This window comes from Pygocentrus nattereri, chromosome 2, assembly GCF_015220715.1.
Source record: "Pygocentrus nattereri isolate fPygNat1 chromosome 2, fPygNat1.pri, whole genome shotgun sequence".
In the NCBI taxonomy this organism is placed as follows: Eukaryota; Metazoa; Chordata; class Actinopteri; order Characiformes; family Serrasalmidae; genus Pygocentrus; species Pygocentrus nattereri.
In genome coordinates this window covers 39,990,580-40,017,171 of record NC_051212.1, presented here as the reverse complement: position 1 = coordinate 40,017,171, position 26,592 = coordinate 39,990,580, and the positions used below count along the sequence as shown (strand labels likewise).

The 26,592-nt window shown below is 39.0% G+C and overlaps 2 protein-coding genes across 6 annotated transcripts in view; one reads left to right on the top strand and one right to left on the bottom strand.

Annotated features, from left to right (window-relative positions):
- Positions 1 to 21,963, top strand: part of pappa2 (pappalysin 2) — a 58,237-nt gene extending 36,274 nt beyond the window's left edge. The window contains exons 21-23 of the mRNA XM_017718430.2: positions 492 to 563; positions 17,128 to 17,226; positions 21,299 to 21,963. Coding sequence (XP_017573919.1) covers positions 492 to 563; positions 17,128 to 17,226; positions 21,299 to 21,415 — 288 coding nt within the window. The 3' untranslated portion in view covers positions 21,416 to 21,963. The remainder of the gene's footprint in view (positions 1 to 491; positions 564 to 17,127; positions 17,227 to 21,298) is intronic.
- A 37-nt stretch (positions 21,964 to 22,000) lies between these two features.
- The window catches only part of astn1 (astrotactin 1), a 246,924-nt gene continuing 242,332 nt past the window's right edge, over positions 22,001 to 26,592 (bottom strand). For all 5 annotated transcript variants that reach the window (XM_017718434.2, XM_037545381.1, XM_017718431.2 and 2 more), the window contains one exon: positions 22,001 to 24,085. In XM_017718434.2, coding sequence (XP_017573923.1) covers positions 23,848 to 24,085 — 238 coding nt within the window. In that variant the 3' untranslated portion in view covers positions 22,001 to 23,847. The remainder of the gene's footprint in view (positions 24,086 to 26,592) is intronic.

Genomic DNA, 26,592 nt, shown 5'->3' with positions numbered 1-26,592 from the left:
TATTGCAAGTACTTTAATTTAAGCCTGTGATATTAATGATGACGCTGTATAGCTTTTAGCTAGCTGACCAGCTTAGTACTAGTTAAGAAAATAAGTTCCTAAGCGCCTCAGTTTAAACAAAAACAGGTTCTTACATCAGTACACTTGGTGGCCCATGCAAGCAGCATTAGATTAAAAGATTATTCCATTAACAGCACAAGGATATTTTATGTGACAGTAATACAGAGTTCAGTTGTTGTGATGCAGTCGTAGATGTGCGTATATCGTGTATTTCACAATGGCTTCAAATACAGCTCAGCCAGTCAGATTTTAGGACTTGAATCCATTTTATAATTCTGTTCTTACAGCGTACTAAAAATACCATCACTGGCCATTAAAAAACATTTGTCTTCAAAAAGTAACTTTACAAGAGATGTCAAAAACATAAACGAACTAAAGGAAACTCTCTGCCTCTTTTCTCTCTTTGTGTGTTTATGTTTGTTTGCATGCAGAGCATTGTGTGTACAGGCACAATGAGTTGGCATCCAAACCCGGAGCAAATCCACTGCATTCAGTCCTGTGAGGTAAGTATTGCTTGGCAAAAGTTTGCACGGTATTTGAGCAGAACACAAATGGCATTCTCACTTCCTTCCTGGGAGCAAACTTCATTGTTCAAGGTTCAACTCCACAGCAGTCAGAGACTGGTTTTTGTGCTGGTATGTCGACTGTGACACAAGGAACTTGATGAATAATGGTAGTTTCCACATCTGGTCCTTGTCAGCTTGAGAAGAATGAGTACTCTGACGGAGTACTACCAGCTCAATGTGAAGGTGGTCCCCCACTGCTGGAAAGGCCCAGAGAAGATCGTAATCATCCATGAGCGATAAGGCAGTTGTTGATTGTTTTAGTTTAGAGAGCCAATGATGTGGTCAGCAGCACTCACTAGCCAATAGAGAGAAACAGCTTGTCACCCTACAAAAAGGGCATATCTGAAATTCTGTCAGTCTATGTGGACACATTTAATGAAAAGACAGCTCCCAGAGCAAACTTATACAACTCTTTAGGGCCCTGTTATAATCAGAGGTAAGAGGATTGCCCCAGAACAAGTAAAACTCTTATTCCCAAAAACAGCTTGGTTAAGAGTTCTCCTTAGAACTGCCCCGGTCTTCTTTGAGCTAATTAACATCTGTCATTTGCAGAACAGAATAAAACCCATCATTTAAGTATCATTTGAAAATACTCAGCAAAGTACAAACCCACCACATCCATATGAATAAACGTAGTTCAGCTCACTCCTGGTTATATTGTGCTTAAGCTAAGTAAATAGAGTGGATAACTTTTTATGTTCAGCTACTGAGAGAATGCATCCATTTTAACTCACTGAAGCCCAGACTTCAAAAGAAGAGAGAGAAAATAATGCAAGTTTTCATAGTAAGGAGTGATACGTCATCCACAAAGGGAGTATGGCTGGCAGTAAACACATTTTTTAAAAAAAAATGATTTTGCTAATGGCCATGTATGAATTATTCTGTATATTGATGCAGGTGGTGCAGGCAGTGAGGCGCTTTTTAGTCAAAGGAGTTCCCACATCATCTACTCTCCGAGATGTCTTTGACATTGCTCACAGCCAAAAGAAACACTCAGCAGTAATAGGCAGTGTGACCCAGGTTGCGTTTCCCCCTCAGCTCGCTGACTAACTCAAGCGCGTCTCTGTGGAGGCTGCTTTATCAGAGAGTGAAAGCGCTGTGAAGAGAGCCACACAACTGCAAAATGTGGTTTATATATGAGCATAAAACATACAATTCAGCCCTCACTTCCTCCCTCTTTCAACCCACAATTCATGGAATCCTGTTCACGGTCATCCAAAGCACTAACTCTTCGAGGGCTGCTGACAAGCCCGGCGCTGAGGTGCCAAGGTAAACCTATGATCTGATTGGTGTGCGCAGGTCAATTGGACGGGGGGAATTTAAAGGAAGTTCTGGAACCAGTGGCCATATTAAATCAGTCACTACAAAGTGCAAATGGTCTTCAGTGCAGAGATGAGAGTAGCATACTTGTCTGTTGTGAAAAGATGCAACCGTTTGATGCCTTTTGCTTATTTGATGTCTTCATAATTTGGGTTAAACCTGTAAAAAGTTTTTTATCTGTAAAACTGATGAAGTTAACTGCCGTTTTGAGAATATAAATAATGACTGTGTTAAACAGAGAGAGCTCTATGGCAGTTTTGGCTGTCACTTTCCTAGTTGCTGGCTGGGATATGAAAAGTACTGAAAAATATGAAAAATATCTGTGGAGTAGAAACCTGGAGTGGAGTTTGGTACAGTATGAAATTCCACAAAAATAAAGTGGCAGAGACAGACAGAGGTTTTCCAATGTAACTGAGTTTTTTTTTCCACCAGTCCAGTGATGTTGCCAGTAACATCTTTATGAGGCGTTTATTCCTTGAAAATAATCTTTGGTAAATATCAACAAACAAAAATGGTTGAAGTATAGCTTGAATTCTTGCACCTGCTGATTTTTCCAGGCTGAAGGTCTATAGTATCTAACTGAATAATGGACATTTTTCACACCGTATGAACTTTTCTGAGAGACTCGAGTTATGAAGTTATTTTTCCAAAACACTGAGGGAGAGCGTTAGAAGATTTGCAAAATATCAGAACAGTTGTTTGAGGTGCTCACAAAAAGTAATAGCACCTCTGAGCCTTGCATTACTGATATATGCATATGCAAACCTGTGAATATGAGAACATATGCAGGGTTGTGTGCAAACATTCATATAGATGTGTGAATATGAACATGAGCAGTAGGGGGCAGTTTTCAAGCCAGAATGTACAGAAAATGAGAAGACAGAACAACAAGAAGAAAGTTGTGATGCATTAATACATGAGGTACAGGATATGGAAAAGGAGAATATAGTTATCTAGTCCATAATTTTTTGTATTGTTATTGCACATCTGCTCAGATTTGCACAACACGTAGTTAGATTGTGGAGATGTGAATGCTGTGACCTCTGTGAGCCTCTGCGAGCTACACTTACCTGTGAACCCTTCTCTGAGTCTTGATGCAGATTAGTTTATGTGCATCTTCACAGAAGACTAATCAGCTTTTACACTCCCAACTGTGGTATGTCTAAAAATGCGGTAGGACCTGCAATCTGACATTAATGTGATAGTATCTGAATGCCGAATATTTAATATTCTCCTCACAGCATACTGAAGCATACAACCATCTGGTATGGGTTGTATCTCTGAAAAAAATCAATGTCAGGCCTCATGTACATCAGAGAAGGAATGTGCTATACTTTGCAGCTTTGTGAGAATGTAGTGTCACAGAGAAAATGAAAAGTACAATTTGAGTAAAAAAGTAGAACAGATAATTTTATTTAATTATAAATAATCTTTCTTAGCATCTGAAATCAATTAGTGTGAACAAAGGTCAAAATAATGCCAAAAAATTACAACCCTTTTCATAGAGTTTCTTACATTAATGCCAAAAAAGATTGTCCATGTATGGTGTTTGTGATATTATTTCAGAATAAAGCAGGCAGGTTTCAGGAAGTATTCATTCCATTTTAACATTGTCTGGAATTATCTATCAAGCACATCATCTCAGGAGAAATATGTTATGATATTAAAAGAATTCCACCTACTTGCCAGGCCCCTATTTTTCCTCTGTTGCCTTTGCATGTTGCTAAGCAAAACAATAGCTTTTAGCTAGATACTCCATGACGACATTATAAAGTATACCAGTGAAGCATGTGTTATGAATGCATTACACCAGAGCTTATCCAGATGCTGCTTCATGTAATAGGCTAGTTATATGTAAAAGGGTGGGGGCAGTTTGACAGGCTAGTTTTAGCACTTTGGATGAAACTCATGAAGGCCTTGCTAATTAGCTGATGAGTTGAATCAGGATTGTTTAATGAGGCAGAAAGCCTTGGCCTGTTAGTGAAGTGGCTTGCTATGACTGGAGTGTTCTAGTAGTTGAAAATATTTGGGGCTTAAGCCAAAAGACCAGGGGCTTTGTAACATTTTTAACAACATTTTCACATCGATAGGTACAGTAAATGGCCAAAGTATGTGGACAGCACTCCTAATTACTGAATTCAGGTGGTTCAGCCACATCCACTGCTAACAGCTCTAAAAATCCAAGCACATATCCATGCTGGCAGTAGAATGGGTTTATTTGAGTTTGTGAAATGTCTGCCTTGCTACATCTGCTCCAGTAAACTGTAAGTGATAATATTTTAAAATTTTATGAAGCATCTAGGAGCAACAACAGCTCAGAAACCAGTATGATTGAGTGATGCTTTCAATCAATGTAGTATTTTAAGTTGAATAAAGCTAGTTTAATCATTTGTTACCACGAAGTAATTTTTAAGTAGATCTGACGAGCCAGTTTTTACAGTGTACCATGAAAACCCATAGAGAGGTGCCACTGGTAAGTAAAAATCACCTATCCTCTGTTGCATCACTCACTACTGAGTTCCAAGCTGCTCCTGGAAGAAACACCGGCAGAAGAACAATACATTGGGAGCTTCATAAAATGGGTTTCAATGCCCAAGCAGTTGCACACAAGCCTAAGATCCCTATGCACAATGCCATGCATCAGAGTTGTAAAGCATGCCACCACTGGACAGTGGATACATGGTTTCTGGAATGATGAATCATAGTTCACTGTCTGGCAGTCTGATGGACAAATCTGGATTTGGTGGATGACAGGAGATTGCTTCCTACTGGAATGCACTGTGCCAGCAGTAAAGTTTGGTGGAGGAGGGTAATGGTGTAGGGCTGGTTTTCTGTGTAATAGTATGACTACAGCATAAAAAAGACTTTCACTTTCGGATGTCAATTGAGAGCCAGGCCTTCTCATCTGACCTCACAAATACTCTTTTGACTAAATGAGCACAAATTCACGCAGCCACATTTATGTATGTAAAGCCTTTGCAAAAGAGTGGAGGCTGTTTAAGTTGCAAAAGTGGGGCCAACTAATTATTTAAATTTAAGCATTTAAGAATTAAAATTTTTGATTTGTTGGACCACAGGACACTTTCACGTTGTCTTAGTCCATCTTAAATGAGCTCAGGTCCAGAGAAGGCAGCAGTGTTTCTGGATCCTGTTTATATATTGTTTCTTCTTTGCACAGAGTTTTAACTTGCATGTGTGGATGCAGCAATTAATTTTGTTTGCAGACACTGGTTTTCATAAGTGTTCCTGAGCCCATGCAGGGCTTTCTACTACAGAATTGTGTCAGTTTTCAATGATGTGCCACCTGAGGGCCCAAAGATCATAGCCAGCCATTACTGGTTTTTGGCCTTATACTTTGCACATAGAGATTTTTTTGGATTCTTTGAATCTTTTAATGACACTATTTCATAGATGATGAAAGTTCTTCGCTACTGTACATTGAGAAATGTTATTCTTGAATTGTTGCACTACTTGCCTGCATAATCTTTCACAAGTGATGAACCGCTCTCTATCTTTACTCCCTGGGATGCTCTTTTTATGCTCATTCATGTTAGTGACTTATTGCAAATGATCCTAGTTAGTTCCACCAGGTGCTGTGCTGAAGATGAGCTGCAGTTTCCTTATAAGACCCCAAACCAAAATCAGACCTAATGAGCATCTCTGTCCATTATCTCATCAATCTAACACATCAAAACCCATCAGACAGTGTCAGGAAACTGTTAGCGTTCTATATTTGCTACATTTATTTTGTTTGGACACAAATAAAAAAAAAAAAAGCAACAACCTGCATTCAGTAAAACAAGACCATGATTAAAAGAAAACCAGGGAATGATTTAAGAAATCGAGAACACAAATAAAAGAAAACATGTGTACGAATTGCAAACATTCACTCAAATTTATTATTATTTTTAAATGTGTCCCTCTGGGGCTCCATAATTTTTACTTTCAGATACTTCAAAAACCATAATAAAAAAAAGAATAATTTTTTAAAACATTTGACAATAAACTGTGTTAATTACAGCCCTACATAGCATGTTTACAGCAAAATAAAAGCTAAGTATGTAATATACTTCAATCAATTGAGTGAAATAAATATGACAAGACTGATGTTGAATTCCTATTTGCCAGCTTCTTGTTTGCCAGTTTTATATTCCACCTTGAACGGTGCAGTAGTTAATGATTAGATTCTGTAAACTAGTAGATTCTGGCGCCTCAGGAGAAATATGGCTTATATGTCTTATGTCATTGGTCAGCTCTCAGGATAGGCTAAGTTATAGAAATATTGGCAAATGATTGCTTATTTGGACTGAAAATTAGACACATAGCCAGGTCTATCTTTCCATCTCTAGTTAGATTTTGCACACAAACTTCATTTTGGCAGTAAAAAGTGTCTGTAGTGGTTTATCAGTAGGCACAAATGTCCCATAGTGCCCATTAAGGTTGACAGTAAATACTTACTGTGCATTATTTAACACCTATGAAAAGCGTGTTTTATATTTGGTGGCAACATGGGTACAATTGTTTGTGGTCAAAGGCAGAAAAAAGAGTTTTACAAACACATTTGTTTAATTTTGATGGGGAAAATACCTTTGCCTGCTGTGTCACAATATGCTTAATTTGATGAAGCAAATAAAAAAGTAGAACCAAAAAGGTTAATCTGGTGTTTCTTAACATTTGTGTATTAATTGGTGCATTTTGCAAAAAAGAGCAGGTTTTGCCTAAATAATGATTTGAAAGCTTTTTTATTTAAACTTTTTAAATACACATATGCAAATTATGTAGTCCCCACTTTATTGAAGTTACTTTTTTTTATTCCTGCAACCTTTCTCAAGAATAAATGTAAGAAAAAACTTAGGAAGATACTGGTGAATGAGGCCCATTTTGATCCGATCACTCAAACCACCTTCAGAGGTAGTCAGTATGGCAAATGACCACATAACATTTGTAGTGTGAGTGTGCTGAGGCATCCCCGACAGCAACCAAGGACGCTTTAGTCAACTGTGTCGTCGCAGACAAAAACAGTTGCATACCTTCTTTTTTTTGTCCTTTCCCATTTGTTTAAAAGTTATGTTAGTGGTCCATGCAATCTAAATGTTTGTAACAGTCTGTACATTTATACAAATTATAATTTGTGGGATATTTTTGTCTGACAACAAGCTACGCAAAAGACCAAATTGTATACAGATATTTTTGAAGTTTTATTCTTTGTGTTTTGGCATCTCATCTTCATGACATTTTCATATACTGAGAAAAGAGGTTTTTGAAAACACTCTGCAGGGTGGAGATCTTTGACAGCTGCATTTTTCTAGTTTTCTTCTTGATGGGCAAAATGCAGCTGCATTGTTTCTGTGTGATCCACAATTTAGGGATGATGTGCGAGTTGAAAACATGTATAATTTAATTTGGCTTTACTCTTTAAACCCTATAAACATTTCTCTCAGTCACTGTGTCATCACATCTGGCTGTAAATAATAGCATTATTGAACTTCCGCCTGCACTGTTGAACAGGGTTGCAATGAAGGGTTGCTAGTTTTTAGCCTCCCTCAAAAAGTTTTATTCAGCCCCAGTGTGGTTAATGAGAGAGCAGTTGGCTTGTCTGAAAGTTCCTCCAACATGGATGGAAAGGCTATTCTAGCCTTCTAGTTTTGGCAGCTGTGCCAGACGTCTGTGCCACATATACCCAGTTCTGTATTACCGTCTTTTTTGGTCAGTTACCCATTAAAAATTGACAAAACGTAGCTTTTCAGGTGAAGTTGAACGTTTGAAGTTGAACATAAGTAAAGCTGTTAAGTTGAATTATTGGTGTTTTTAGGAATGCAGCAATGATTTTGGGCAGTATCCGCCATTGTTTACAGCACAAGCGTGTAACACTACTATTTACTCTTCCACAGTCATGAACACGGAAGTGTAAGAATGGTCTGTTTCGGAGATGTCAGAACGTACTGTGCCCAATTCTTGCAAATGTGTTATCACCTCAACCTAAATGATTCTAAAGCTACATTGGGGTCCAAACGTCTGAGACTACTAGTGAAAATGGTTCTATTTAGAATTTCTTTCTAACTCAATACAAAATTTTTATTTCAAATTACTGTACATTATCGGCATAACAAATGGAGAGAAAAGTAGAATCTCACCAAATTTGAAAATAAATTTCCGAATGTCAGTTGTTTTTTTTTATGCTCTTTTGCATTAATGACAATGTACATGCAAACTGGAAGGCCCACAAGTTTGTGCAACACCTCTGATAAGCAGATCAAATCCACCTGAGAGCCATCTGAAAGCAAGCTTCAGTTGTAGAGATAAAACAAAAAAAATCAGACTTTTTTCTACAAAGGCCTTAACTTGGTCAGTGTCGGAAATTTTTAAAAATTTGAATAGTGATCTAGAAGTAGTGCAGAATCTTGAATATTTCTCATGTATATTACTTGTCATAACTTCATGCCCAATGTAAACAATCCCACAGCTAGGGGTACTATACCTTTTGTCAAAACTATATAATGATTTGACTGTACCTACACTATATTGCCAAAGTATTAACTCACCCATCCAAATTATTGAATTCAGGTGTTCCAATCACTTCCATGGCCACATGTGTATAAAATTAAGCACCTATGCATGCAAACTGTTTCTACAAACATTTGTGAAAGAATGCGTTGCTCTTAGGAGCTCTGTGAATTCCAGCATGGTACCATGATAGGATGCCACCTGTGCAACAAGACCAGTCATGAAATTTCCTCACTACTAAATGTTCCACAGGCTACTGTCAGTGGTATTGTAACAAAGTGGAAGCAATTGGTGATGCTGAGGCGTATAGTGAGCAGAGGTCGCCGACTGTCTGTAGAGTCAATCACTACAGACCTCCAAACTTCATGTGGCATTCAGATTAGCTCAAGAACAGGGCATGCACTGGAGCTTCATGGAATGGGTTTCCATGGCTGAGCAGCTGCATCCAAGCCTTACATCAACAAGTGCAATGCAAAACATTGAATGCAGTGGTGTAAAGCACCGCCACTGGACTCTAGAGCAGTGTTCTCTGGAGAGATGCATCACGTTTCTCCATCTGGCAATCCGATGGACAAGTCTGGGTTTGGCGGTTAGCAGGAGAATGATACTTGTTTGAGTGCATTGTGCCTAGTGTAAAGTTTGGTGGAGCGGGGATTATGGCCTAGGGTTATTTTTCAGGAGTTGGACTTTACCCCTTAGTTCCAGTGAAAGGAACCCTTAATGCTTTAGCAGACCAAGAGACCTCAACTTTGTGGGAACAGTTTGGGGATGGCCCCTTCCTCTTCCAACATGACTGCGCATCTGTGCACAAAGCAAGGTCCGTAAAGACATGGATGAGCAAGTTTGGTGTGGAAGAAGCCAGGCCTTCTCATGTAACATCAGTGTCTGACCTCACAAATGGGCTTCTGGAAGAATGGTCAAAAATTCCCATAAACACCCTCCTAACCCTTGTGGAAAGCCTTCCCAGAAGAGTTGAAGCTGTTATAGCTGCAAAGGGTGGGCTGACATCAAATTAAACCCTGTGGATTAAGAATGGGATGTCACTCAAGTTCATATGCGTGAGAAGGCAGACGAGGGAATACTTTTGGCAGTATAGTGTGTCATCCTTACACATTTGATCTCACAATTCTCAGCTACCTGTAATACATGCGGGGGTGTGGCTTATGTATAGTTCAGCATGATAGCACGTTACCAGAACATTTGTCTTAAATTAGACAAACATTCAATGGAACAAAACCTCAGCCCCATTTATAATTTACATGTTAGACATCCAACTTAAAAAAAGGTTCTGGAAGCAGTGGGAGCAAGAAAACGAAGGTTTTTTGGAGCATGTTTGTAACATGCTTTCATGTTGATTGAAAATCTCTGCTTTAACTTCATGGCACATTCTATGTTTTGCATTGTGCATGCACACAGTGTTCTTCTTGAGATGTATGACATCAAATTTTATGGGGTGTTATCTCCCCCTACTGGGCTGGCATGGTCATACGATCTTTTTAAGTTGTTTTTGCGATGGATAGTTTTTTGAAAACACTGAAAGCAGAACCCCTCTTTCAGTCACAAAATCTGGTCACGTGTGGTCACTGGAAATGCATTTAAGACACATGGAAGTAGCAAATGTATGTTTTGCTGTCTATTTATGATCAGAGCACATATTTTATTTTATTTTTTTTTATTATTTTAAGGGGTTAAACAACAATCACAATACTAAACTGTACAAAATAGTTATTACTGCTGATATTTCAAGGACAAAGCTGCTGTCTGGGTCTTGCTGCAGTAACTAGGTGTGAGAGATAAAAATCAGTGTATCATGATACACCGTATTGACAAAAGTATTGGGACACCTACACATTAGACCTACATGAGCTTTCATGACATCCCATTGTAAATCCATAAGCATTATTACCCCCCTTGCAGCTCCCACTCTTTTTGTTTGTGAGGTCAGACATGCATCTTTTAATTTGTTGTAATAGAATTGTATTGTGGCACAAATATTGTGATATCATATTGTGAGGCCTGTAGTGTTTCCAACGCCTGTATATATATATATATATATATATATATATATATATATATATATATATATATATGAGCATGAATACCATAGACAGCTGTAAGGTATGTTATTAGTGAGTGTGCATTTCTTCAAGTCAGTGACTGACTGGCTGGTTTAAGATACTCTGAAATGCATAGAAACAGAACTTCAAGTTGCAAATCTTAAAATAAAAAAATCCAAAAAAATACAGCCAGTGCCAGTGCTGTGGTTAAAACCTTTGGCTTGCTGGTAGATGCCTTGCCTCTGCCGGCAAGAGGTTGTCAGTTTAAATCTTGATCAGGATCTCCAGATTACACTTTGGGAGATGCACATGAGGTGTGAGGCAGGCTCAAAGGTAAGTTGTACACAGAGTGCCAGGAGGGCTGGAGGGTGATGCCCAAGAATAGTGTGGGGGATACCTGAGCTGACCTTTGTGAGAGGACGAGAAAAGATTGTGGAGCCTGAAATACAGCCCTGTGTTTGTGTGTGTGTGTGTGTGTGTGTGTGTGTGTGTGTGTGTGTGTGTTTTAACTACTAAGCTTTAACTTTAGAAGAAACAGGACTGCTTATATTTTTGACTTTTATCCTTCTCCATTCTACTTCTTGTCCCCCCTTCTGTCGCCGGTGCCATCCTGTCACAACCAAGTCAAAGACTCGATTAGATTTGAAAAAGGCAAGGCTTTTCCCAGGAAGCCCCCAAGTCCTACACTGCATGAGATTTTTAGGGAGTTTGTCTAAAAAACAGAGACAGCAAAGAGTTCAGATTTCTTGATGTTTCTCATAGTATCATAGTCTGTCACCTGTAATTCATTTTTGGTCTGCATTTAACCTGTTTTAACTTATGTTTCTACTTTATTCTTCCATCTTACATGCATTACTCTAAACATTTTTCAGTTTGGCTCACTGTAATTATTCATGCTGTTGAAGTTCCACAAAGTTAACATGTGGGAAAATGCGATTAAAACAGCAAGTTCAGGTTGGTTTCAGACAGGCTTTGGTTGGGCTGTAGTCAGGTTCAAATTCCAAACTTGATGCTGTGGATTGGGAATGTTCTTGGGCTGTTTTCAATTTCAGATCAAAATTTCAGGCCCCATTAAAGCTTTAGGCCAGGCCAGCCATCTGAAGTGTTGTACTCCTGTTTCTCATTATGATTGTTGCACAGTTGTGCTAATATTTCTCAAAAGTATATCACACAAAATATGTCATCAGCCATCTTTGGGACACTTTAGCAGCATTCTGACGTATTTGTTTCAAAACCATATAAGCATACATTCATAGCATGACTATTAGAACTAGAGAAAAATTTACAATCATTTCTGCTAGTGTAAGGTTTAAATTTGTCGATTTATATTGTAGTGTGACTGTTTTAGCTGCCAGTTCATTTTAAAAGCTACAGTGAAATCACTTTGACATATGTGACTAGTGATCTACACTTGAAGTGGTTATCTTTGACATTATTTTGGATTGATTATGTGAAATGGTAACTATATTTTGTGAATTATGATTTTGAATGCCCTGTTACTGCTGGTTAAGCATGGTAAAGCAGAATGCTTTGGTTTACCCCAGTCAAGACTCGGCATGCTGTTCAAGCAGTGAGACTCAAAGTGTATTAGTGGCACACTCACATTTACATTGAGGTAGCTTAGTTATGTTGGCTGGCTCAGATGTTGTCAAAGCACTGGCGCTGTAGATATTACAAGTTGTCATTTTTCAAACTACAGACATTTAAACTGATTAACTTCTCAAAATATGCCTCACTACCGCATATATATGAAGAATGTCCTTTACCTCTACAATTGTGGTGTAAATATAGTGCAAAATGTGCACTAAAGGATCGGAGTTGTATCAAGGCAGAAAGACCACTGAAAGAAACAACCTGAATAAAAGCAGGTCAGTCCCAACCATATGCTTTATCTTTATAGACAACACTAACCTACACTAAATGAAGTCACACCAACACAATAAGCCCATGAAACACATAAACACATCTTAAGCCCAGCAAACAACAACATAATCAAAAATAACTGTCACTTAAAGTGGGGAAGCAACAACTTCTATGAGTTCTTCTTATGGCCCCTTCTGCATACCTGCTTGCAAGCTCCAATGAGAGAGTAGCTGTCCATTGTCTTTTTCTATAGATTCTGATGTGACAGTGTTAAAAGGTATCGGCGTGCACTAGCAAATATAATGTGTTTTTACAACCCCAATTCCAATGAAGTTGAGACGTTGTGTAAAACATAAATAAAAACAAAATATAATGAATTGCAAATCCTTTTCAACCTATATTCAATTGAATACACTACAAAGACAAGATATTTAATGTTCGAACGGATAAACTTTATTGTTTTTTTTCAAATATTCACTCATTTTTAATTTGATGTCTGCAACACGTTCCAAAGAAGTTGGGAAGTTGGGACAGGGGCATGTTTACCACTGTTACATCACCTTTCCTTTTAACAACACTCAATAAGCATTTGGGAACTGAAGACATAATTGTTGAAGCTTTGTAGGTGGAATTCTTTCCCATTCTTGCTTAATGTACAACTTCAGTTGCTCAACAGTCCAGGGTCTCCGTTGTCATATTTTGCGCTTCATAATGCACCACGCATTTTCAATGGGAGACAGGTCTGGACTGCAGGCAGGCCAGTCTAGTACCCACAGTCTTTTACTATGAAGCCATGCTGTTGTAACACGTGCAGAATGTGGCTTGACATTGTCTTGCTGAAATAAGCAGGGATGTCCCTGAAAAAGACGCTGCTTGGATGGCAGCATATGTTGCTCCAAAACCTGGATGTACATTTCAGCATTAATGGTGCCTTCACAGATGTGCAAGTTACCCATGCCATGGGCACTAACACACCCCCATACCATCAGAGATGCTGGCTTTTGAACTTTGTGCTGATAACAATCCAGACAGTCCTTTTCCTCTTTGGCCCAGAGGTTTTTCAATTCAGATTTCCAAAAACAATTTGAAATGTGGACTCGTCAGACCACAGGACACTTTTTCACTTTGCGTCATCCCAGATGAGCTCGGGCCCAGAGAAGCTGGCAGTGTTTCTGGGTGTTGTTGATATATGGCTTTCGCTTTGCATGGCAGAGTTTTAACTTGCACTTGTAGATGGAGCGACGAACTGTGTTCACTGACAGTCGTTTTCTGAAGTGTTGCTGAGCCCATGTGGTAATATCTGTTACAGAATGATGTCGGTTTTTAATGCAGTGCCGCCTGAGGGATCGAAGGTCACAGGCATTCAATGTTGGTTTTCTGCCTTGCCGCTTACTTGCAGAGATTTCTCCAGATTCTCTGAATCTTTTGATGATATTATGGACTGTAGATGATGAAATCCCTAAATTCCTTGCAATTGCATGTTGAGAAACATTGTTCTTTAACTGTTGGACTATTTGCTCATGCAGTTGTTCACAAAGTGGTGAACCTCACCCCATCCTTGCTTGTGAATGACTGAGCCTTTCAGGGATGCTCCCTTTATACCCAATCATGTTTCCAATTAATCTGTTTACCTGTGGAATGTTCCAAACAGGTGTTTTTTGAGCATTCCTCAACTTGCCCAATCTTTTGTTGCACATGTCCCAACTTCTTTGGAAGGTGTTGCAGGCATCAAATTCAAAATGAGTGAATATTTGCAAAAGAAAGTGAAGTTTATCCATTTGAATATTAAATGTCTTGTCTTTGTAGTGTATTCAATTGAATATAGGTTGAAAAGGATTTGCAAATCATCTTATTCTGTTTTTATTTATATTTTACACAACGTCCCAACTTCATTGGAATTGGGGTTGTAGATACTGAACAGATACTGAGAACAGGAGCATATGAAAACAGGAGCACATAAAAATGTACACTGTATAAAAACTTCTTTTCCACGCCTGGTAATAAGTGTTACTGTACATTTAGACATGTGCTTGGCATGGTCTGATTTTATTTAATTTATTTTTAAAACACTTTACATCAGAAGTGTACTAGGAGGGAACATAATTAGCTGCCTTTTGGGATTCTCCGGGGAGACCCAATCAAGAGGTTCATACTTCGCTGAATCAAGATGCCAGCACTAACAACGAGTTTCAAAACATTAGCTGCTGTTGCCATGGCGTCTATTTTGTTTATTGTGTTTTGCACCTAGCATTAGACATGGTTGGTCAGTCGGTCTACTGAGTTTGTCTTCCTGCCACACGTCAGTGTGATCTTCAGGGATTTCATTTCTCTCAGCATTGCATAAGGTGAAGAGACACCTTGATTGTTTTTATGGGGAAATGGAAGAGCAGCTCTGTGCTGAAACCCCTTTTTTACGTCAGTATGGTCGCTCTTCATTTTCACACATTGATTTCTGAGAGGATGAACACTTGGCTCAGAAACAGTTACTAGGGGTTAATCGTGTGTTTTGAAAATACATTATTTTTAAAGAGGTGACTCAGCAAGTGATTTTCCACAATTTGACACTTTAAATCGTGTCTAAGATGTTCGTGCAGAAGTAATGGATTCATCAAAAACTATCACAGAAAAATCACTAAAACCTAAAACAGAGAAAAAAATGGCCCAAATTAGTCGGTTTCAAGCTGGGATTCTGAATGCATTTGTGGTCCAATAAAGGTCCTGTCCACAGGCCGGTGCGAGTGCTTTCCCACAGACGATGGCATTCAATGAGATCGATTCAATGTGTCTGCAGATTTTTTGGAGAATGTGCCCCATGCCCAAAACAACATTTCAGGAAAAAGGGCATAAGTGGCTACCACAGTTCTGTTATGCAACTGCTAGCTGCATACGTAGAAGGCATCAGTCAAAGTCTGGGGAGTAGTTCTGACTTAGACAAGACCCCCCCTCTAGATTTTTCACATTGGAAAATGATTCAGCTCCATCCGTGTGGTCTCTAACCTCCCACCTCCCCTGGAATACCCACACAGGCACATCTTTCAAACGCAAACCTTCTGGGAATGACGCATCAAGTGGAAAAAAGTGCTTCTCACACTCTCTCATACTGAGAATGGGGTGTAAAATGAGGAGCTGAAAATGTTGAAATTATTGAATTGTTGAAAATGTGTCAGCAAAGTGGTAGGAGAGAAAAAAGGCAGCAATATATTCCAAATTGTTGATAACATTTTGGCAGGCAATATTTATAGGAACTGATACCTTCTGCTGGAGGGATGTGAATGGCTGAATTGGCCACTCTGTGGAGATGCTTTTATGGTCTTGTATTTCAGCTTGAACAGATGAATTCCATTCATCCTTCCCGTTTACTGCTACTCCAGCTGAACTACTGGGTCACAGCACTTATTGTACCTTCATGCGTTTATAGTCCCAGTCAGGAATGACTGATATATTGCCATGAATGTGATGATATAGCCACTGAATTTACTAGCAGAGGACATTGTGCTGTGACATAACACTGGGTCCCTACACTTGAAGTGGTTTTCCAATGCTTCTTCAAAGGTTTTGTTATCATAGCTGCAAAATAGCCCTCCAGCTGCAACAGTTCATGGTTAGAGCTTTAATGTGCGAGACTGAATAATGCAATAATGCAATGCAGTTCCCAGGCTTTTCAAAGAATGTGTTTTTATTAGAAATTAGTAGATTTCAACAGACAAAGTAATAGCAATGTAATTAGAAGGCTAAATTTACTTTGAACAAGAATACACATTTGACTTTTGTTCATGCTTTACCATAAATCACTTCACCAATAAGTCATTATTGATCACTGGCCAAACATAAAAGCTTTAAACAGAACAATGAAAAATGATATTTGTTTATGACCTGAGGTTAAGGACAGGACAGGAAAAACATTTTGGATTAGGTGTACTTTACCAGGGGTGAAATTCTACAGAAATCTCCACAGCAGCTGTTCCTGTGCTAGGCTGTGGGTTCAGGTAGAACCTGGACTCTTTGAAATGACTCCACATGCTTGAGGAAAGCCAAAAGTATCTTTGGCAGGCTGCTCTTGTTTTCTTATTTTTGGCATCAAAACTCTAAGGTTAAGTTGAAAAAGTTAAAGGCTGTCATTATGACGCATTTGAGGTTTTTATGTAACTCAAATTTGATAATTGTAGACCATTCCAGAAAGTTGGACTCAACTCCCAAAAGCATTGCAAAATGCCTAACTACAAGTTTTCTCTCGCACAGGTGAAGTAATGGTTCCGAACCATGACATCTAAGTAGGGGGATTAGGAAGCTTGTGGAATATCAAATACTGGATGGGCTATGGCCAACCTAGTATATCTCTTTTATTTTCATATGAATCAGCTTTATTAAGCTTTTGGCTTAATTCTCAGTGTTAGAATGCAATCGGGATTGATTCAAGGAGGCTCTGTTTCATCTAATATTCAGAGATAGGTGTTGATCTTCAATTGTCACAATGGAAAAATGTGTTCATGCATGAAATCTGATTAGAGCACTGGGGTATTTTGAGAAACAAGCTGTATTTTGCCCAATTAGATTTTCCAGTTTAGTGATATTCTTAATTATTAAAATATTTTGGGGCTGAAAAAAGAGAAAAAAGAAAACAACAACAACCATAAAAAAACAAAGTTTTGGTTAAATATGCAGAAATATGATGGATTGCAAATGAAACAGTGTTATTGTCAGTGAGTTGTGTTTTGAAAATGATGACAGACTTCAAAGCTAATTCTCTTTTCCCTAAGCCATTTGCTGGAGATGGATGGTGTGACACCATCAACAACAGAGCCTACTGCCAATATGATGGAGGAGACTGCTGTCCATCCACTCTTTCCACTAGGAAGGTAAAATTAAACTTTTTTTAAGGCAAAATTTAAATCCACGTTTTTCCACTGGTTACAGACTCATAACATTCTCTATCTTTGCCATTGTCATCGTACATTCTGTAAGTACACATTTTCATCTCTACATCTTCCCTCTGGCTCATCTTACAGGACAGGCTTTGCAGCTACAGTGTTCTTTTTCATACCTGGTTAGAGCAGGATGTCTGTCTTTCCCATGAATGCTCCTGCCGTGAGTCACCCAGTGTGAGGCTCTCCCAGAGAGAACGGTGAGCTCAGGGGAAAAAGTGGCCGGCTTAAATAAATGACTGGTTGGTGCAAGTTTTATTAGGCCAAGGCCAGGTGTCAGTGATCATGAGCGACTGTAAAAACAGTGATTTTTAACAAGCGGGCACAGAGAAAGCGAAATAAACCATGAGAGGAAGCATCCTACCACCATGCGTCCAGCGGAAACTGCCACTTGTGTGTTTACATTGGCCCTGTTGATGTCTTGGGCTGCACAGCGGACGTGTTAATTGGGGTATTAGTGCCAGAAGTGAGTGCTGACAGTAGAGAATAGAGAGCATGATCTTCTCTACAGTTTCTGTCTGACTGCTAGCATTACAGCAGATTTAAACAAAATTCTGGTATGTCCAGGTGAGCTAATACTCACGCACATTATGTTGTGTGGTGCATTCCATAATTACTGAACAGCGAGTGGTACTGCAGCAGATTTATAGGAGTAAACTCCTTAACCAGCATGTAGGCCTGTGTTTAACTCTGTTAGGAAATTTTGAGATGTGGCATTGTTTTGGTGATTCCTAACTGGGACTTCCAGAAGAGATTCATCCAACCATCCATCCATCCATTATCTAAGCCGCTTCTCCGTCAGGGTCGCGGGGGGGTGCTGGAGCCTATCCCAGCAGTCTTCGGGCGAAGGCAGGATACACCCTGGACAGGTCGCCAGTCAGAAGAGATTCCAAAAATCATTTTCTGAATCACCCAAATTCCCAAAAAACTAATATTTTAAATGTCTGAACACTGAAAGAAGAAGAGCGTCATCTAGTATTCTGTTGCCATGCTCTGTGAATCACCACACAAACCCCCTTCCTGGCTAAATAAATGCATTTTTAATAGCCTTGCAGTGTCAGCCAGCTCTTCCATTTCATAATCTGTTGCCACACTAAAACAGTTATATCCTACTAAAACATACACCCAAAACATGATTTCCCAGTAAGCTGGATAACCTGAGCTGAAAGTGGGGATTGTCTTTGACCTTTCCTCTTAATGGACATGATTCATTTTTTATAAGGTTAACTGAGAAATCCTACTTCACAGAATACTCTCCTAATCTCTTTTAGTTGTCTTATTTTCCCCACACTTGTATTCCAGACATATGGTATGAACTACTACCAGTTCTATTGCAAGTAATTGCTATATTTCAGGTAATGGGTAGGTGTAAATAAACAAACAAAACATCTATGCTTATTTTGCAACCTGTCCTTGATTCTTAATATAGCTTCATTGTTTCTCACCTCACACCATACTGCTGGTCTCTTTTCTCCACAAAAGCCAATGTTTCTCTCCCTCCATTTTTTCACTGCTGTGCTGCACAGTAACATTCCTGCTTTGATCTGCAGCTTCTTCTTCTTCTTCTTTTTAAAGGTCCAGTAAGTGATAAATTCAGATTTTACTCACACAAACCCCAGAGAACAAATCGGGTCTGTTGGTGTCATAAATGAAATGTGCTACTTGCCTAGTATAAATTTTAGTTTTATTATTGTAATGTAAAAGATTGTTAACTGCTAGTCATATGGCTGGACTCCTAAAGAAAGGCCTTTAGCCTCTGTAGAAAAAGATAGCCTCACCATAATGGTCCCAGCCTTTCATTGTATATTTAATATACTGTAAGTAATGTAAGTGTATATTCCATTCAGTTTAAATTTTAGGTTTGTCTTATAACCACTCGCTGACTACTTGTCACATGGCTAAGAGAATAACTCAACTGCTGTCCTTTGAAAATGGGGGTTTTCTCAATTTCATTGTTTCATATATCATCAAATAATGTATAAAAAGGGTTTCATTCCAAAATACAATATAGACCACTTACAAGAATTTTCTTTTTCATTCATGATATACATTTCCGGGAGTGGGCTTCACACTCAAGATATTTTAATTAGATTTTATAATTACAGAAATGAAAATGTGTTTTCCAATATATGGCATCTGTCGTTCTTTTCAAAACTTGTAATATTTTGGAATGAAACTCTTCTTAATTTGAGTTTAACATACTGGAAAATAATAAAATATAAAATGTGGCATAACTCTAGTACAGGCCACATTTTCTATTTTATTTATTCCCCATCATAAATTCAGCAAATAGAGTATGTGTACTTATATTCTTGGAAAATTGACAAGAGAAGCAAGTTGATCTGGGGCACCCAAAGTTCTGCATACAGTGTATACACTGACTAGCCACTATATTAAGCACACCTCCTTGTATCTGCACTTACTGTCTATTTTATAAGGTCCACTTACCACACAGGTGCTATCTGTAGTCCTAAAATTACAGCCTGTAGTCTTTCTGTTTCTATGCATACTTTGGTAGCTTCCTTTTAAGCCTGTTCTTGGTCAGGACCCCCACAGAACCACCATAGAGCAGGATTATTCTCAGCACTGTGGTGACGCTGATGGGATGGTTTGTGTTGCACTGGTACGAGTGGATCAGACAGCAGTGCTGCTGGAATTTTTAAACACTGTGTCCTCTCTGGCTGTGAACTCTATTAGACACTCCGACCATTTGGTCCCCCTTATAGATGTAAAGTCAGAGACAGTAGTTTATCTGTTGCTGCACAGTTTGCGTTGGTCATCCTGTAGTCTAGTGGTGCAGCAGTTTGGTATTTCCCCTTCTCAAATGTACTCACTAAGTCTGTCCTTCACCAGTCACAGGTCACTCAATGCTGTCCATCGGCTGGATATTATTGGTCGGTGGACTATTCTCAGTCCAGCAGGACACCGAGGTGTTTAAAAACGCCTGCAGCACTGCTGTGTTTGATCAACTTGCACCAGCGCAACACACACTAATACACCACTGACAGAGATTTCGAGTAAATATTCCCTTAATCAGTAATCAAATAGATTAGACTGTGTGTACTTACTGACTCAGTGCAGAGAGGGGCAAGTTAACCTTGTAAGGTAAAGCAGATTGGTAAAAACGGGTTGAAACCAGTTTTTTAGGAGTAAGCTCAACATATGATGACCAAATTGATGGACGAAGAGATGTACCTATTAGAGCTAATATAAAAATTTGAGAAGAAAGCTGGGGGGATATAAAATTACCCCAGATAAATGATATATAAACTGTTGTTTGGAATGCTGTATTTGAGACCGTGTGCCACTTGATGCTGAACTAAAGAAGAAGCCATTTTCCCTCTTCCTCTTTCCTTTTTGACATATTTCGAGAACTTGGAACAGTTATTAGTATAAGGGTTCCGCTGGTATTAAAACATTTTTATTTATATTACGTTGGAGGCCTGGGGTGGAAGGGGATAACCCTTGGTCCCAACACCTCCACCAAGTTAGAGTCACTGCATTCATGAGAATGGTCCACTACCCAAATAATACCTGCTCTGTGGTGGTCCTGACCATTGAAAAACAGGGTAAAAGGGGGCTAACAGAGTGAAGCCATACCATAAGTGTAGTTGATCAAATGGACAATGAGTGTAGATACAAGGAGGTATATTAATAAAGTGGCTGTTCAGTGTATATGTATGTATTCAATGTAATTTTCATATACCACTGTGAGCATGTCCAGCCTACACCATGATCGATTACTTCTACTTTTTTAAAAGGCCTATAGAGAAGTTTTTAATATCAGCAGGCTGTGTGCCCTTGTTATTACAAGGCTATGCTCCCTCACGCTAGTGGGATTTTATCAGCAGCCAAAGTGTTTCTCAACAGAGTTTATCCTCCGAGCCATGTTTTGACCTTCTTTTCAATGTTTGTGTGTGGGTCTGAGGCTGAGCAAGCCATAAAGCGTATCAGGTATCTGTAGTTTGGAAGTTGGGACCCTAACCCTGTCTGATCTGATGGACAGGTCATCCAGTTTGGTGTAGACTGCGATCATGATGAATGTACATGCCGAGACCCTGAGGCAGAAGAGAACAGGGGGAAAGCTGAGCGGGTTGAACAAGCTGAGTCTGGAGCTGTGTGAGGTGAAGAACTCCATCACTGCCTTCAGGGAAAAAACCTCACAAGAAAAGTCTGCCGAATCCAAAGCAGCAGCACCAGCAACACAAAAACACACATCTATTCAAACATTAATCTATAAAATCTTCACTAATATATTTTGAGAAGCTTTAACATAGGTGTAGTTGTAGATATGACATTTTAACCTTTTATCTTGAAAGCATTTATAAACACCATAGCAACCAAAATCTCTCAATGTTTATTTCATATATAGCAGAATTTAAAAAAAGGTTTTATACAGATTAATGTACTGATGGGTTGTTTAGTGCCACATTTTCTGTTAAACATGTCTTCAGCCAGCACAATTCTGCATCAGTGGTACTGATTTACAGTATATGCATGAATGCTTTGAATTAAAAAGCAAACTGAATTGAATGTATATGACCTACAATCTTCTACATCATTATACCTGTCAAAATGTAGTTTTACTGGTATATCAATAAAGTGAACACAAACAACATTAAAACAAGTGATTTTTAGTGTTTCATACGCTGTATTAGGAATGGCTGCTATCATCCTCAAAAATCTTCACCACTTATGAGATATAATAACAGAATTAATGTTTATTATGATTTCACAATTTTTATTTAGATGTTATTGTTCAATCAGAAATTCAGTTTTGTGGAGTTAAGACATCACCTCCAAAGAGAGCTGCTGATAGCAGTTTTCGAGCATTGGTTTTCATCAGGCAGCTCCTCTCTGTGCATTCAATCACTGATGCCAGAACCAAATACTTTTGGGTCACTTTTACTTGGAATAACAAATAATTAGAAACATTAACAAGACAGATTACTGTAAACAATTCAGAAGCAATCCTCAGTCCTGTCCCAACACTGTACAGCTGTACAGCTTCAAAACATTTCATTTCAGTTTCAATACTACATTCAGTACATTAGGAAATTCAGTCTGCTTTAAACATTTACATTAGCTTTCTCATTAATTATATAATACATAGCAACCCCCCATATTTAGATGCACTACATACAGGCATACCTTTTTTTAGCACAACAAGAAGTTACAGACTCAGTTCCTGTGGAAAAGTAAGTAAGGCTTTCTACCTATATAAGCTGGTGTGTTCTCTATTTGTGGAAACACACCGCTGTATCTAAATGCTGCTTTGAAAAACGAGTAGCTTTGTAACTGTACATATGTCCATCTTGAGAGTTTTAGAAACTCTGTATGGCAGCCAACATAATTGGTAAAAAGAAAGTGAGTCCAAAAACATTTCTCATGACTGCTTGTTGTGAAAACCGACACAATAGGATGGGGCTGCTCAACGTTCTGAAAGGGCTCCTCACCAAACACCTTCCCTCTGTCAACCTGAAAGAAACAGCTCTACTGAAATCAAGTTCACTTTATTTCCCACTTATCCCAAATGTGGTTGATCAAACAAGACATGTCTGGAGTTCAGACTTGACATCTGGAGATCTGCACTGGCACTACAAGGCTAACACTGCTGACAAAAAAACAAAAAGTCCCAACCCCAAAACAAATTATATGCCAAGATCATCACACCACTGCTCCAAACCTTATTGCTTGTAATTGCCATGTAAATATAAACATATCAGTATAATATCAGGGTAACGCTGTTTTGGCAATAAACTCACAATTCATGTGAGTTTACAATTCATAGTGACCAAGCTTGAATCATGAACTGTTCTCAAACCCTAGCATTTTGTATGATCTCAGAGACTGGATGTGACTTTATGTAGATTAGCAACACCACTTGCAAAGAAGTGTATTTATTCTTGTTCATGTTCATTCATTCATTTAGTTATTTTTGTAAAGACTGATTTGGCCTTCCCCACTGTACAACTTCACTATCAATAAACATGTCAATCAGTCATGCCTTATGTACATAGTGTAGGCTGTACAAAGGTGCCAATGCAATGAGCTTTACAATAAATTTAAAAAATGAAACAAATACAGGCGTTTAGAGTAGTAACATACAGCAATTATGAAAGAAATAAGAGAAGGAAGACACAAACACAAGACAGCAATACATAAAATGGTGGAAAAAAGTGGAAAATGTGACTAAAATAATTAGTATCTTTTACATGTCTTTACAGAAACAAGGATATAGTAAGAAACAAGTTCCCCATATGGTTTAGGTGTGAACTGTGCATGTTGATGAATGTGTCCCACTGCTGTTTCCTACAGAAAATGTTAGCCTTGCAGCTCCAGTGCAAAATTACTGCAAAACCAGTTATGCTCTCAATTCCTGTATAGGTTGATCAACCAACAATTATCAAATGAATAAATTCAACTGATTGAGAAGGAACATGACAAACAGAGTAGAATATTAGCTGTAGTGTCTTAGAGAGGAGACAAAGAACCAGAATAAAAGATGAGACTCCTGCTGCGGACTCCAGAGTCCCTTATTGTCCATGTTTACATTCAGAGTTCTTTAGGTTCCCCATAGTCATTATACATTACAGGCAGCATTTGCTCATCGCAGGCCTTGCGCAAGTCTTGGCCAAGGTCCACCCAATTGAGACCGAATGCCTTGGTGTCTGTGTAACGGCAGGACAGGTATTTGAGAGATGCTCTGCGCAAGCCAATTTTAGGTTCTTGGAGAAGCCCTCGACACCAACTGCTGAGGTCATTAAGCTGCGACAGAATCAGGCCGGCTTTTCTGTAATGCAAAAAAATGCACACACATAGTATTCAATGAAACATGTTCTAAATACTCTGTTCTGCTACACAGTTTGCTCTTTCAAACCACAAGGATCAACAAGTTGGAGTTATTACTAATAATAAACACTGGAGCATTCACCGTGACCATAACTTAGATACTGGAGTTGTGACATTGATCGTTACACGTTACATCATTACAAGTTTGAACCATCTTGTCTACCAGTAGTAGTGGAAACAGAACATTTATCTATCCCAAAAATATCAAATCAATGGAGAACCGACTGTCAAGCAAGATCAAGAGTGGAAAACCCCCATATACTGAACATGAAATAGTAGATGGTTGGAAACAGCTAAAAGAACAGCTACACTATATTCTCACATTCAATGGTGCACTTCAAATTCTGGACTGATTGGATGGTGTGTAAATCATATTTGTAGTCTACCCATTGTTTTTACACCATGACATAAAGATATAGGCCTACATTTTCCCCCCATCAGGAATAATTCTGAATAGACACAGACCAAACATACGAGCAAAGGGATCTGAGGTTAAAACCCAACAACTTGCTGAGAGTGTATCAAACTGGTGAGGTTTCGAAGGCCATTTGGAGGTAAGGCAGCTCCACTCAAGCGAGATCCCTCTTGAAAGACAAGCAGCTGAAATGTGATAGCGAGGGCACGGAAAGAGTGTCTCATTCCTCAGACATAGCTTCATTTCACCCGTGCGCCAAAACCAGAAGCTCAACATTCTAAAGTATAAATACTGAAACCCAAAGCGGCAGGGACCAACAAGGTTTCTTGGTAGGCTCAGGAGAAGGACATTTTTAAGTATGGAGAGAGTGCTTTTACTATTAAATTGTGGCCTGTGCAGTGCAAACAGTTTTGTCGGTCTGTCTGTGCTTTCATCTTTATAGCCTGAAAAAAAAATGGACTCCAAAAATTCATGGTTTACCTTGGCTACCACCACATAGAATAGTATGGAATTTTAATCATATCAGAAATCGTAAAAATATTCAATTAAATATACCCTTGTCTGGTAGAGATGCTGTCATCTATTTCATTCTTCTGAACATATTTATGTTTCTAATATCTTGCCACATTTCAGTGGTTGTAGGAATCTAGATGCTTATTTGCTTAAAACAAAAACCCTGTGGTTTGTTATACTTTAATTTTTGAAGAAAGTACGTTTTGGTCTCTAAATAGCAACGGTTGTCACCATAAATCCCAGCATGTATGGAAGTGGAAAATGGGTTCTCATTTCCAAGGTATGTTTTCAACCTCTTGCACTTTGCCAGCCACCCCCTCCCCCCAACTTCCCCCTTTCTCTTGTATCCACTAGTCTGAGAAGAAACAATCAGCTGCATTCCAAAGACACCCAAACTCTCAAAACGCGCCTGAGCCCAAACCCCTGAACACGCCCGATCCCAAAACACTACACTGGTGACAGTCCCCTTTCCTGCATGTCTAATGAAGTCTGTTGGCAGTATTTTTTCTACTGGGAAGTATGCACAAGACTTCAAACTGTAACATATGTCACACTTTTGGGGTCATTGGGAAAAATGCCCTCATTCTGATAGTCTCATTCTGATAGTTTAAATTTCATGGATTAAACGCTGGCTCTGTGTGCTGAGCTAAGGCAGACAAAAGAAAAACAGGGAGCCCATGCCAATGTCACGCCATCAATGAAAAACAGCTCCATGGTGATGACAAGAGCAGGACATGGAGAGGTCCTCCGATTTGGAAAGATATTTGATGGGTAGCTGTTTGTCTGAAGTGCCATTCAGCATTGCATGAAAAGTGGCAGGAGACAAGAACTTCCACAGAGGCTATGGTGGAGACATGAAACGAGCATGAGGAAAGAGTGCAGCAGTTCTTTCCCTTAAAAAGACATATCCATTGTCTGATTCCACACTTTGTTTACTCTGCTGACATTGGTTTATACTGAGTGGGGGTTGGCTGGGTGACTACTATCTTTGTATTATGATTAGCTAATGAAAATTACATTTGAATGGTCCACATTATTTGTGATGAGGAGACCCAAGTAAAAAGAAAAAAAAAGCATAGCGGCAAGGAGAGCATGGTTTGCTTTAGATCAGTCCTTAGTATTTATGTTTCAGCTCTATGACATTTCTTTCAAAAATGTCATGGAGATGCGGGCTGGTTGGAAAAGGCTTGCACAGGCAGCCTTCCTTGAGACAGATCTCAGGGTGATAGCACTGCTTTTCTGCCGTGTCACTGTGGTGTGAGGTCTTCTCCAAGCCCCAAACATCTTTAGCAATTCTCTGATGCTTTCTTTACAAAGGCCTATGAAGATGTCTGCTACTACTGCCACTAGTCACTACTACTAGACTTGTGTAAAGCATATTAAACTGAATTGTTGATACATGAATCAGGGATTTTAGGTTGATAACATCAACTCTGTTTTCCTCCCAGGTAAGAGCATTTATCTTGTTCTATGAGGCTGCATGTAGCGTGAGTGTTTTTAACAGAGCTCCTCAGGAGCCA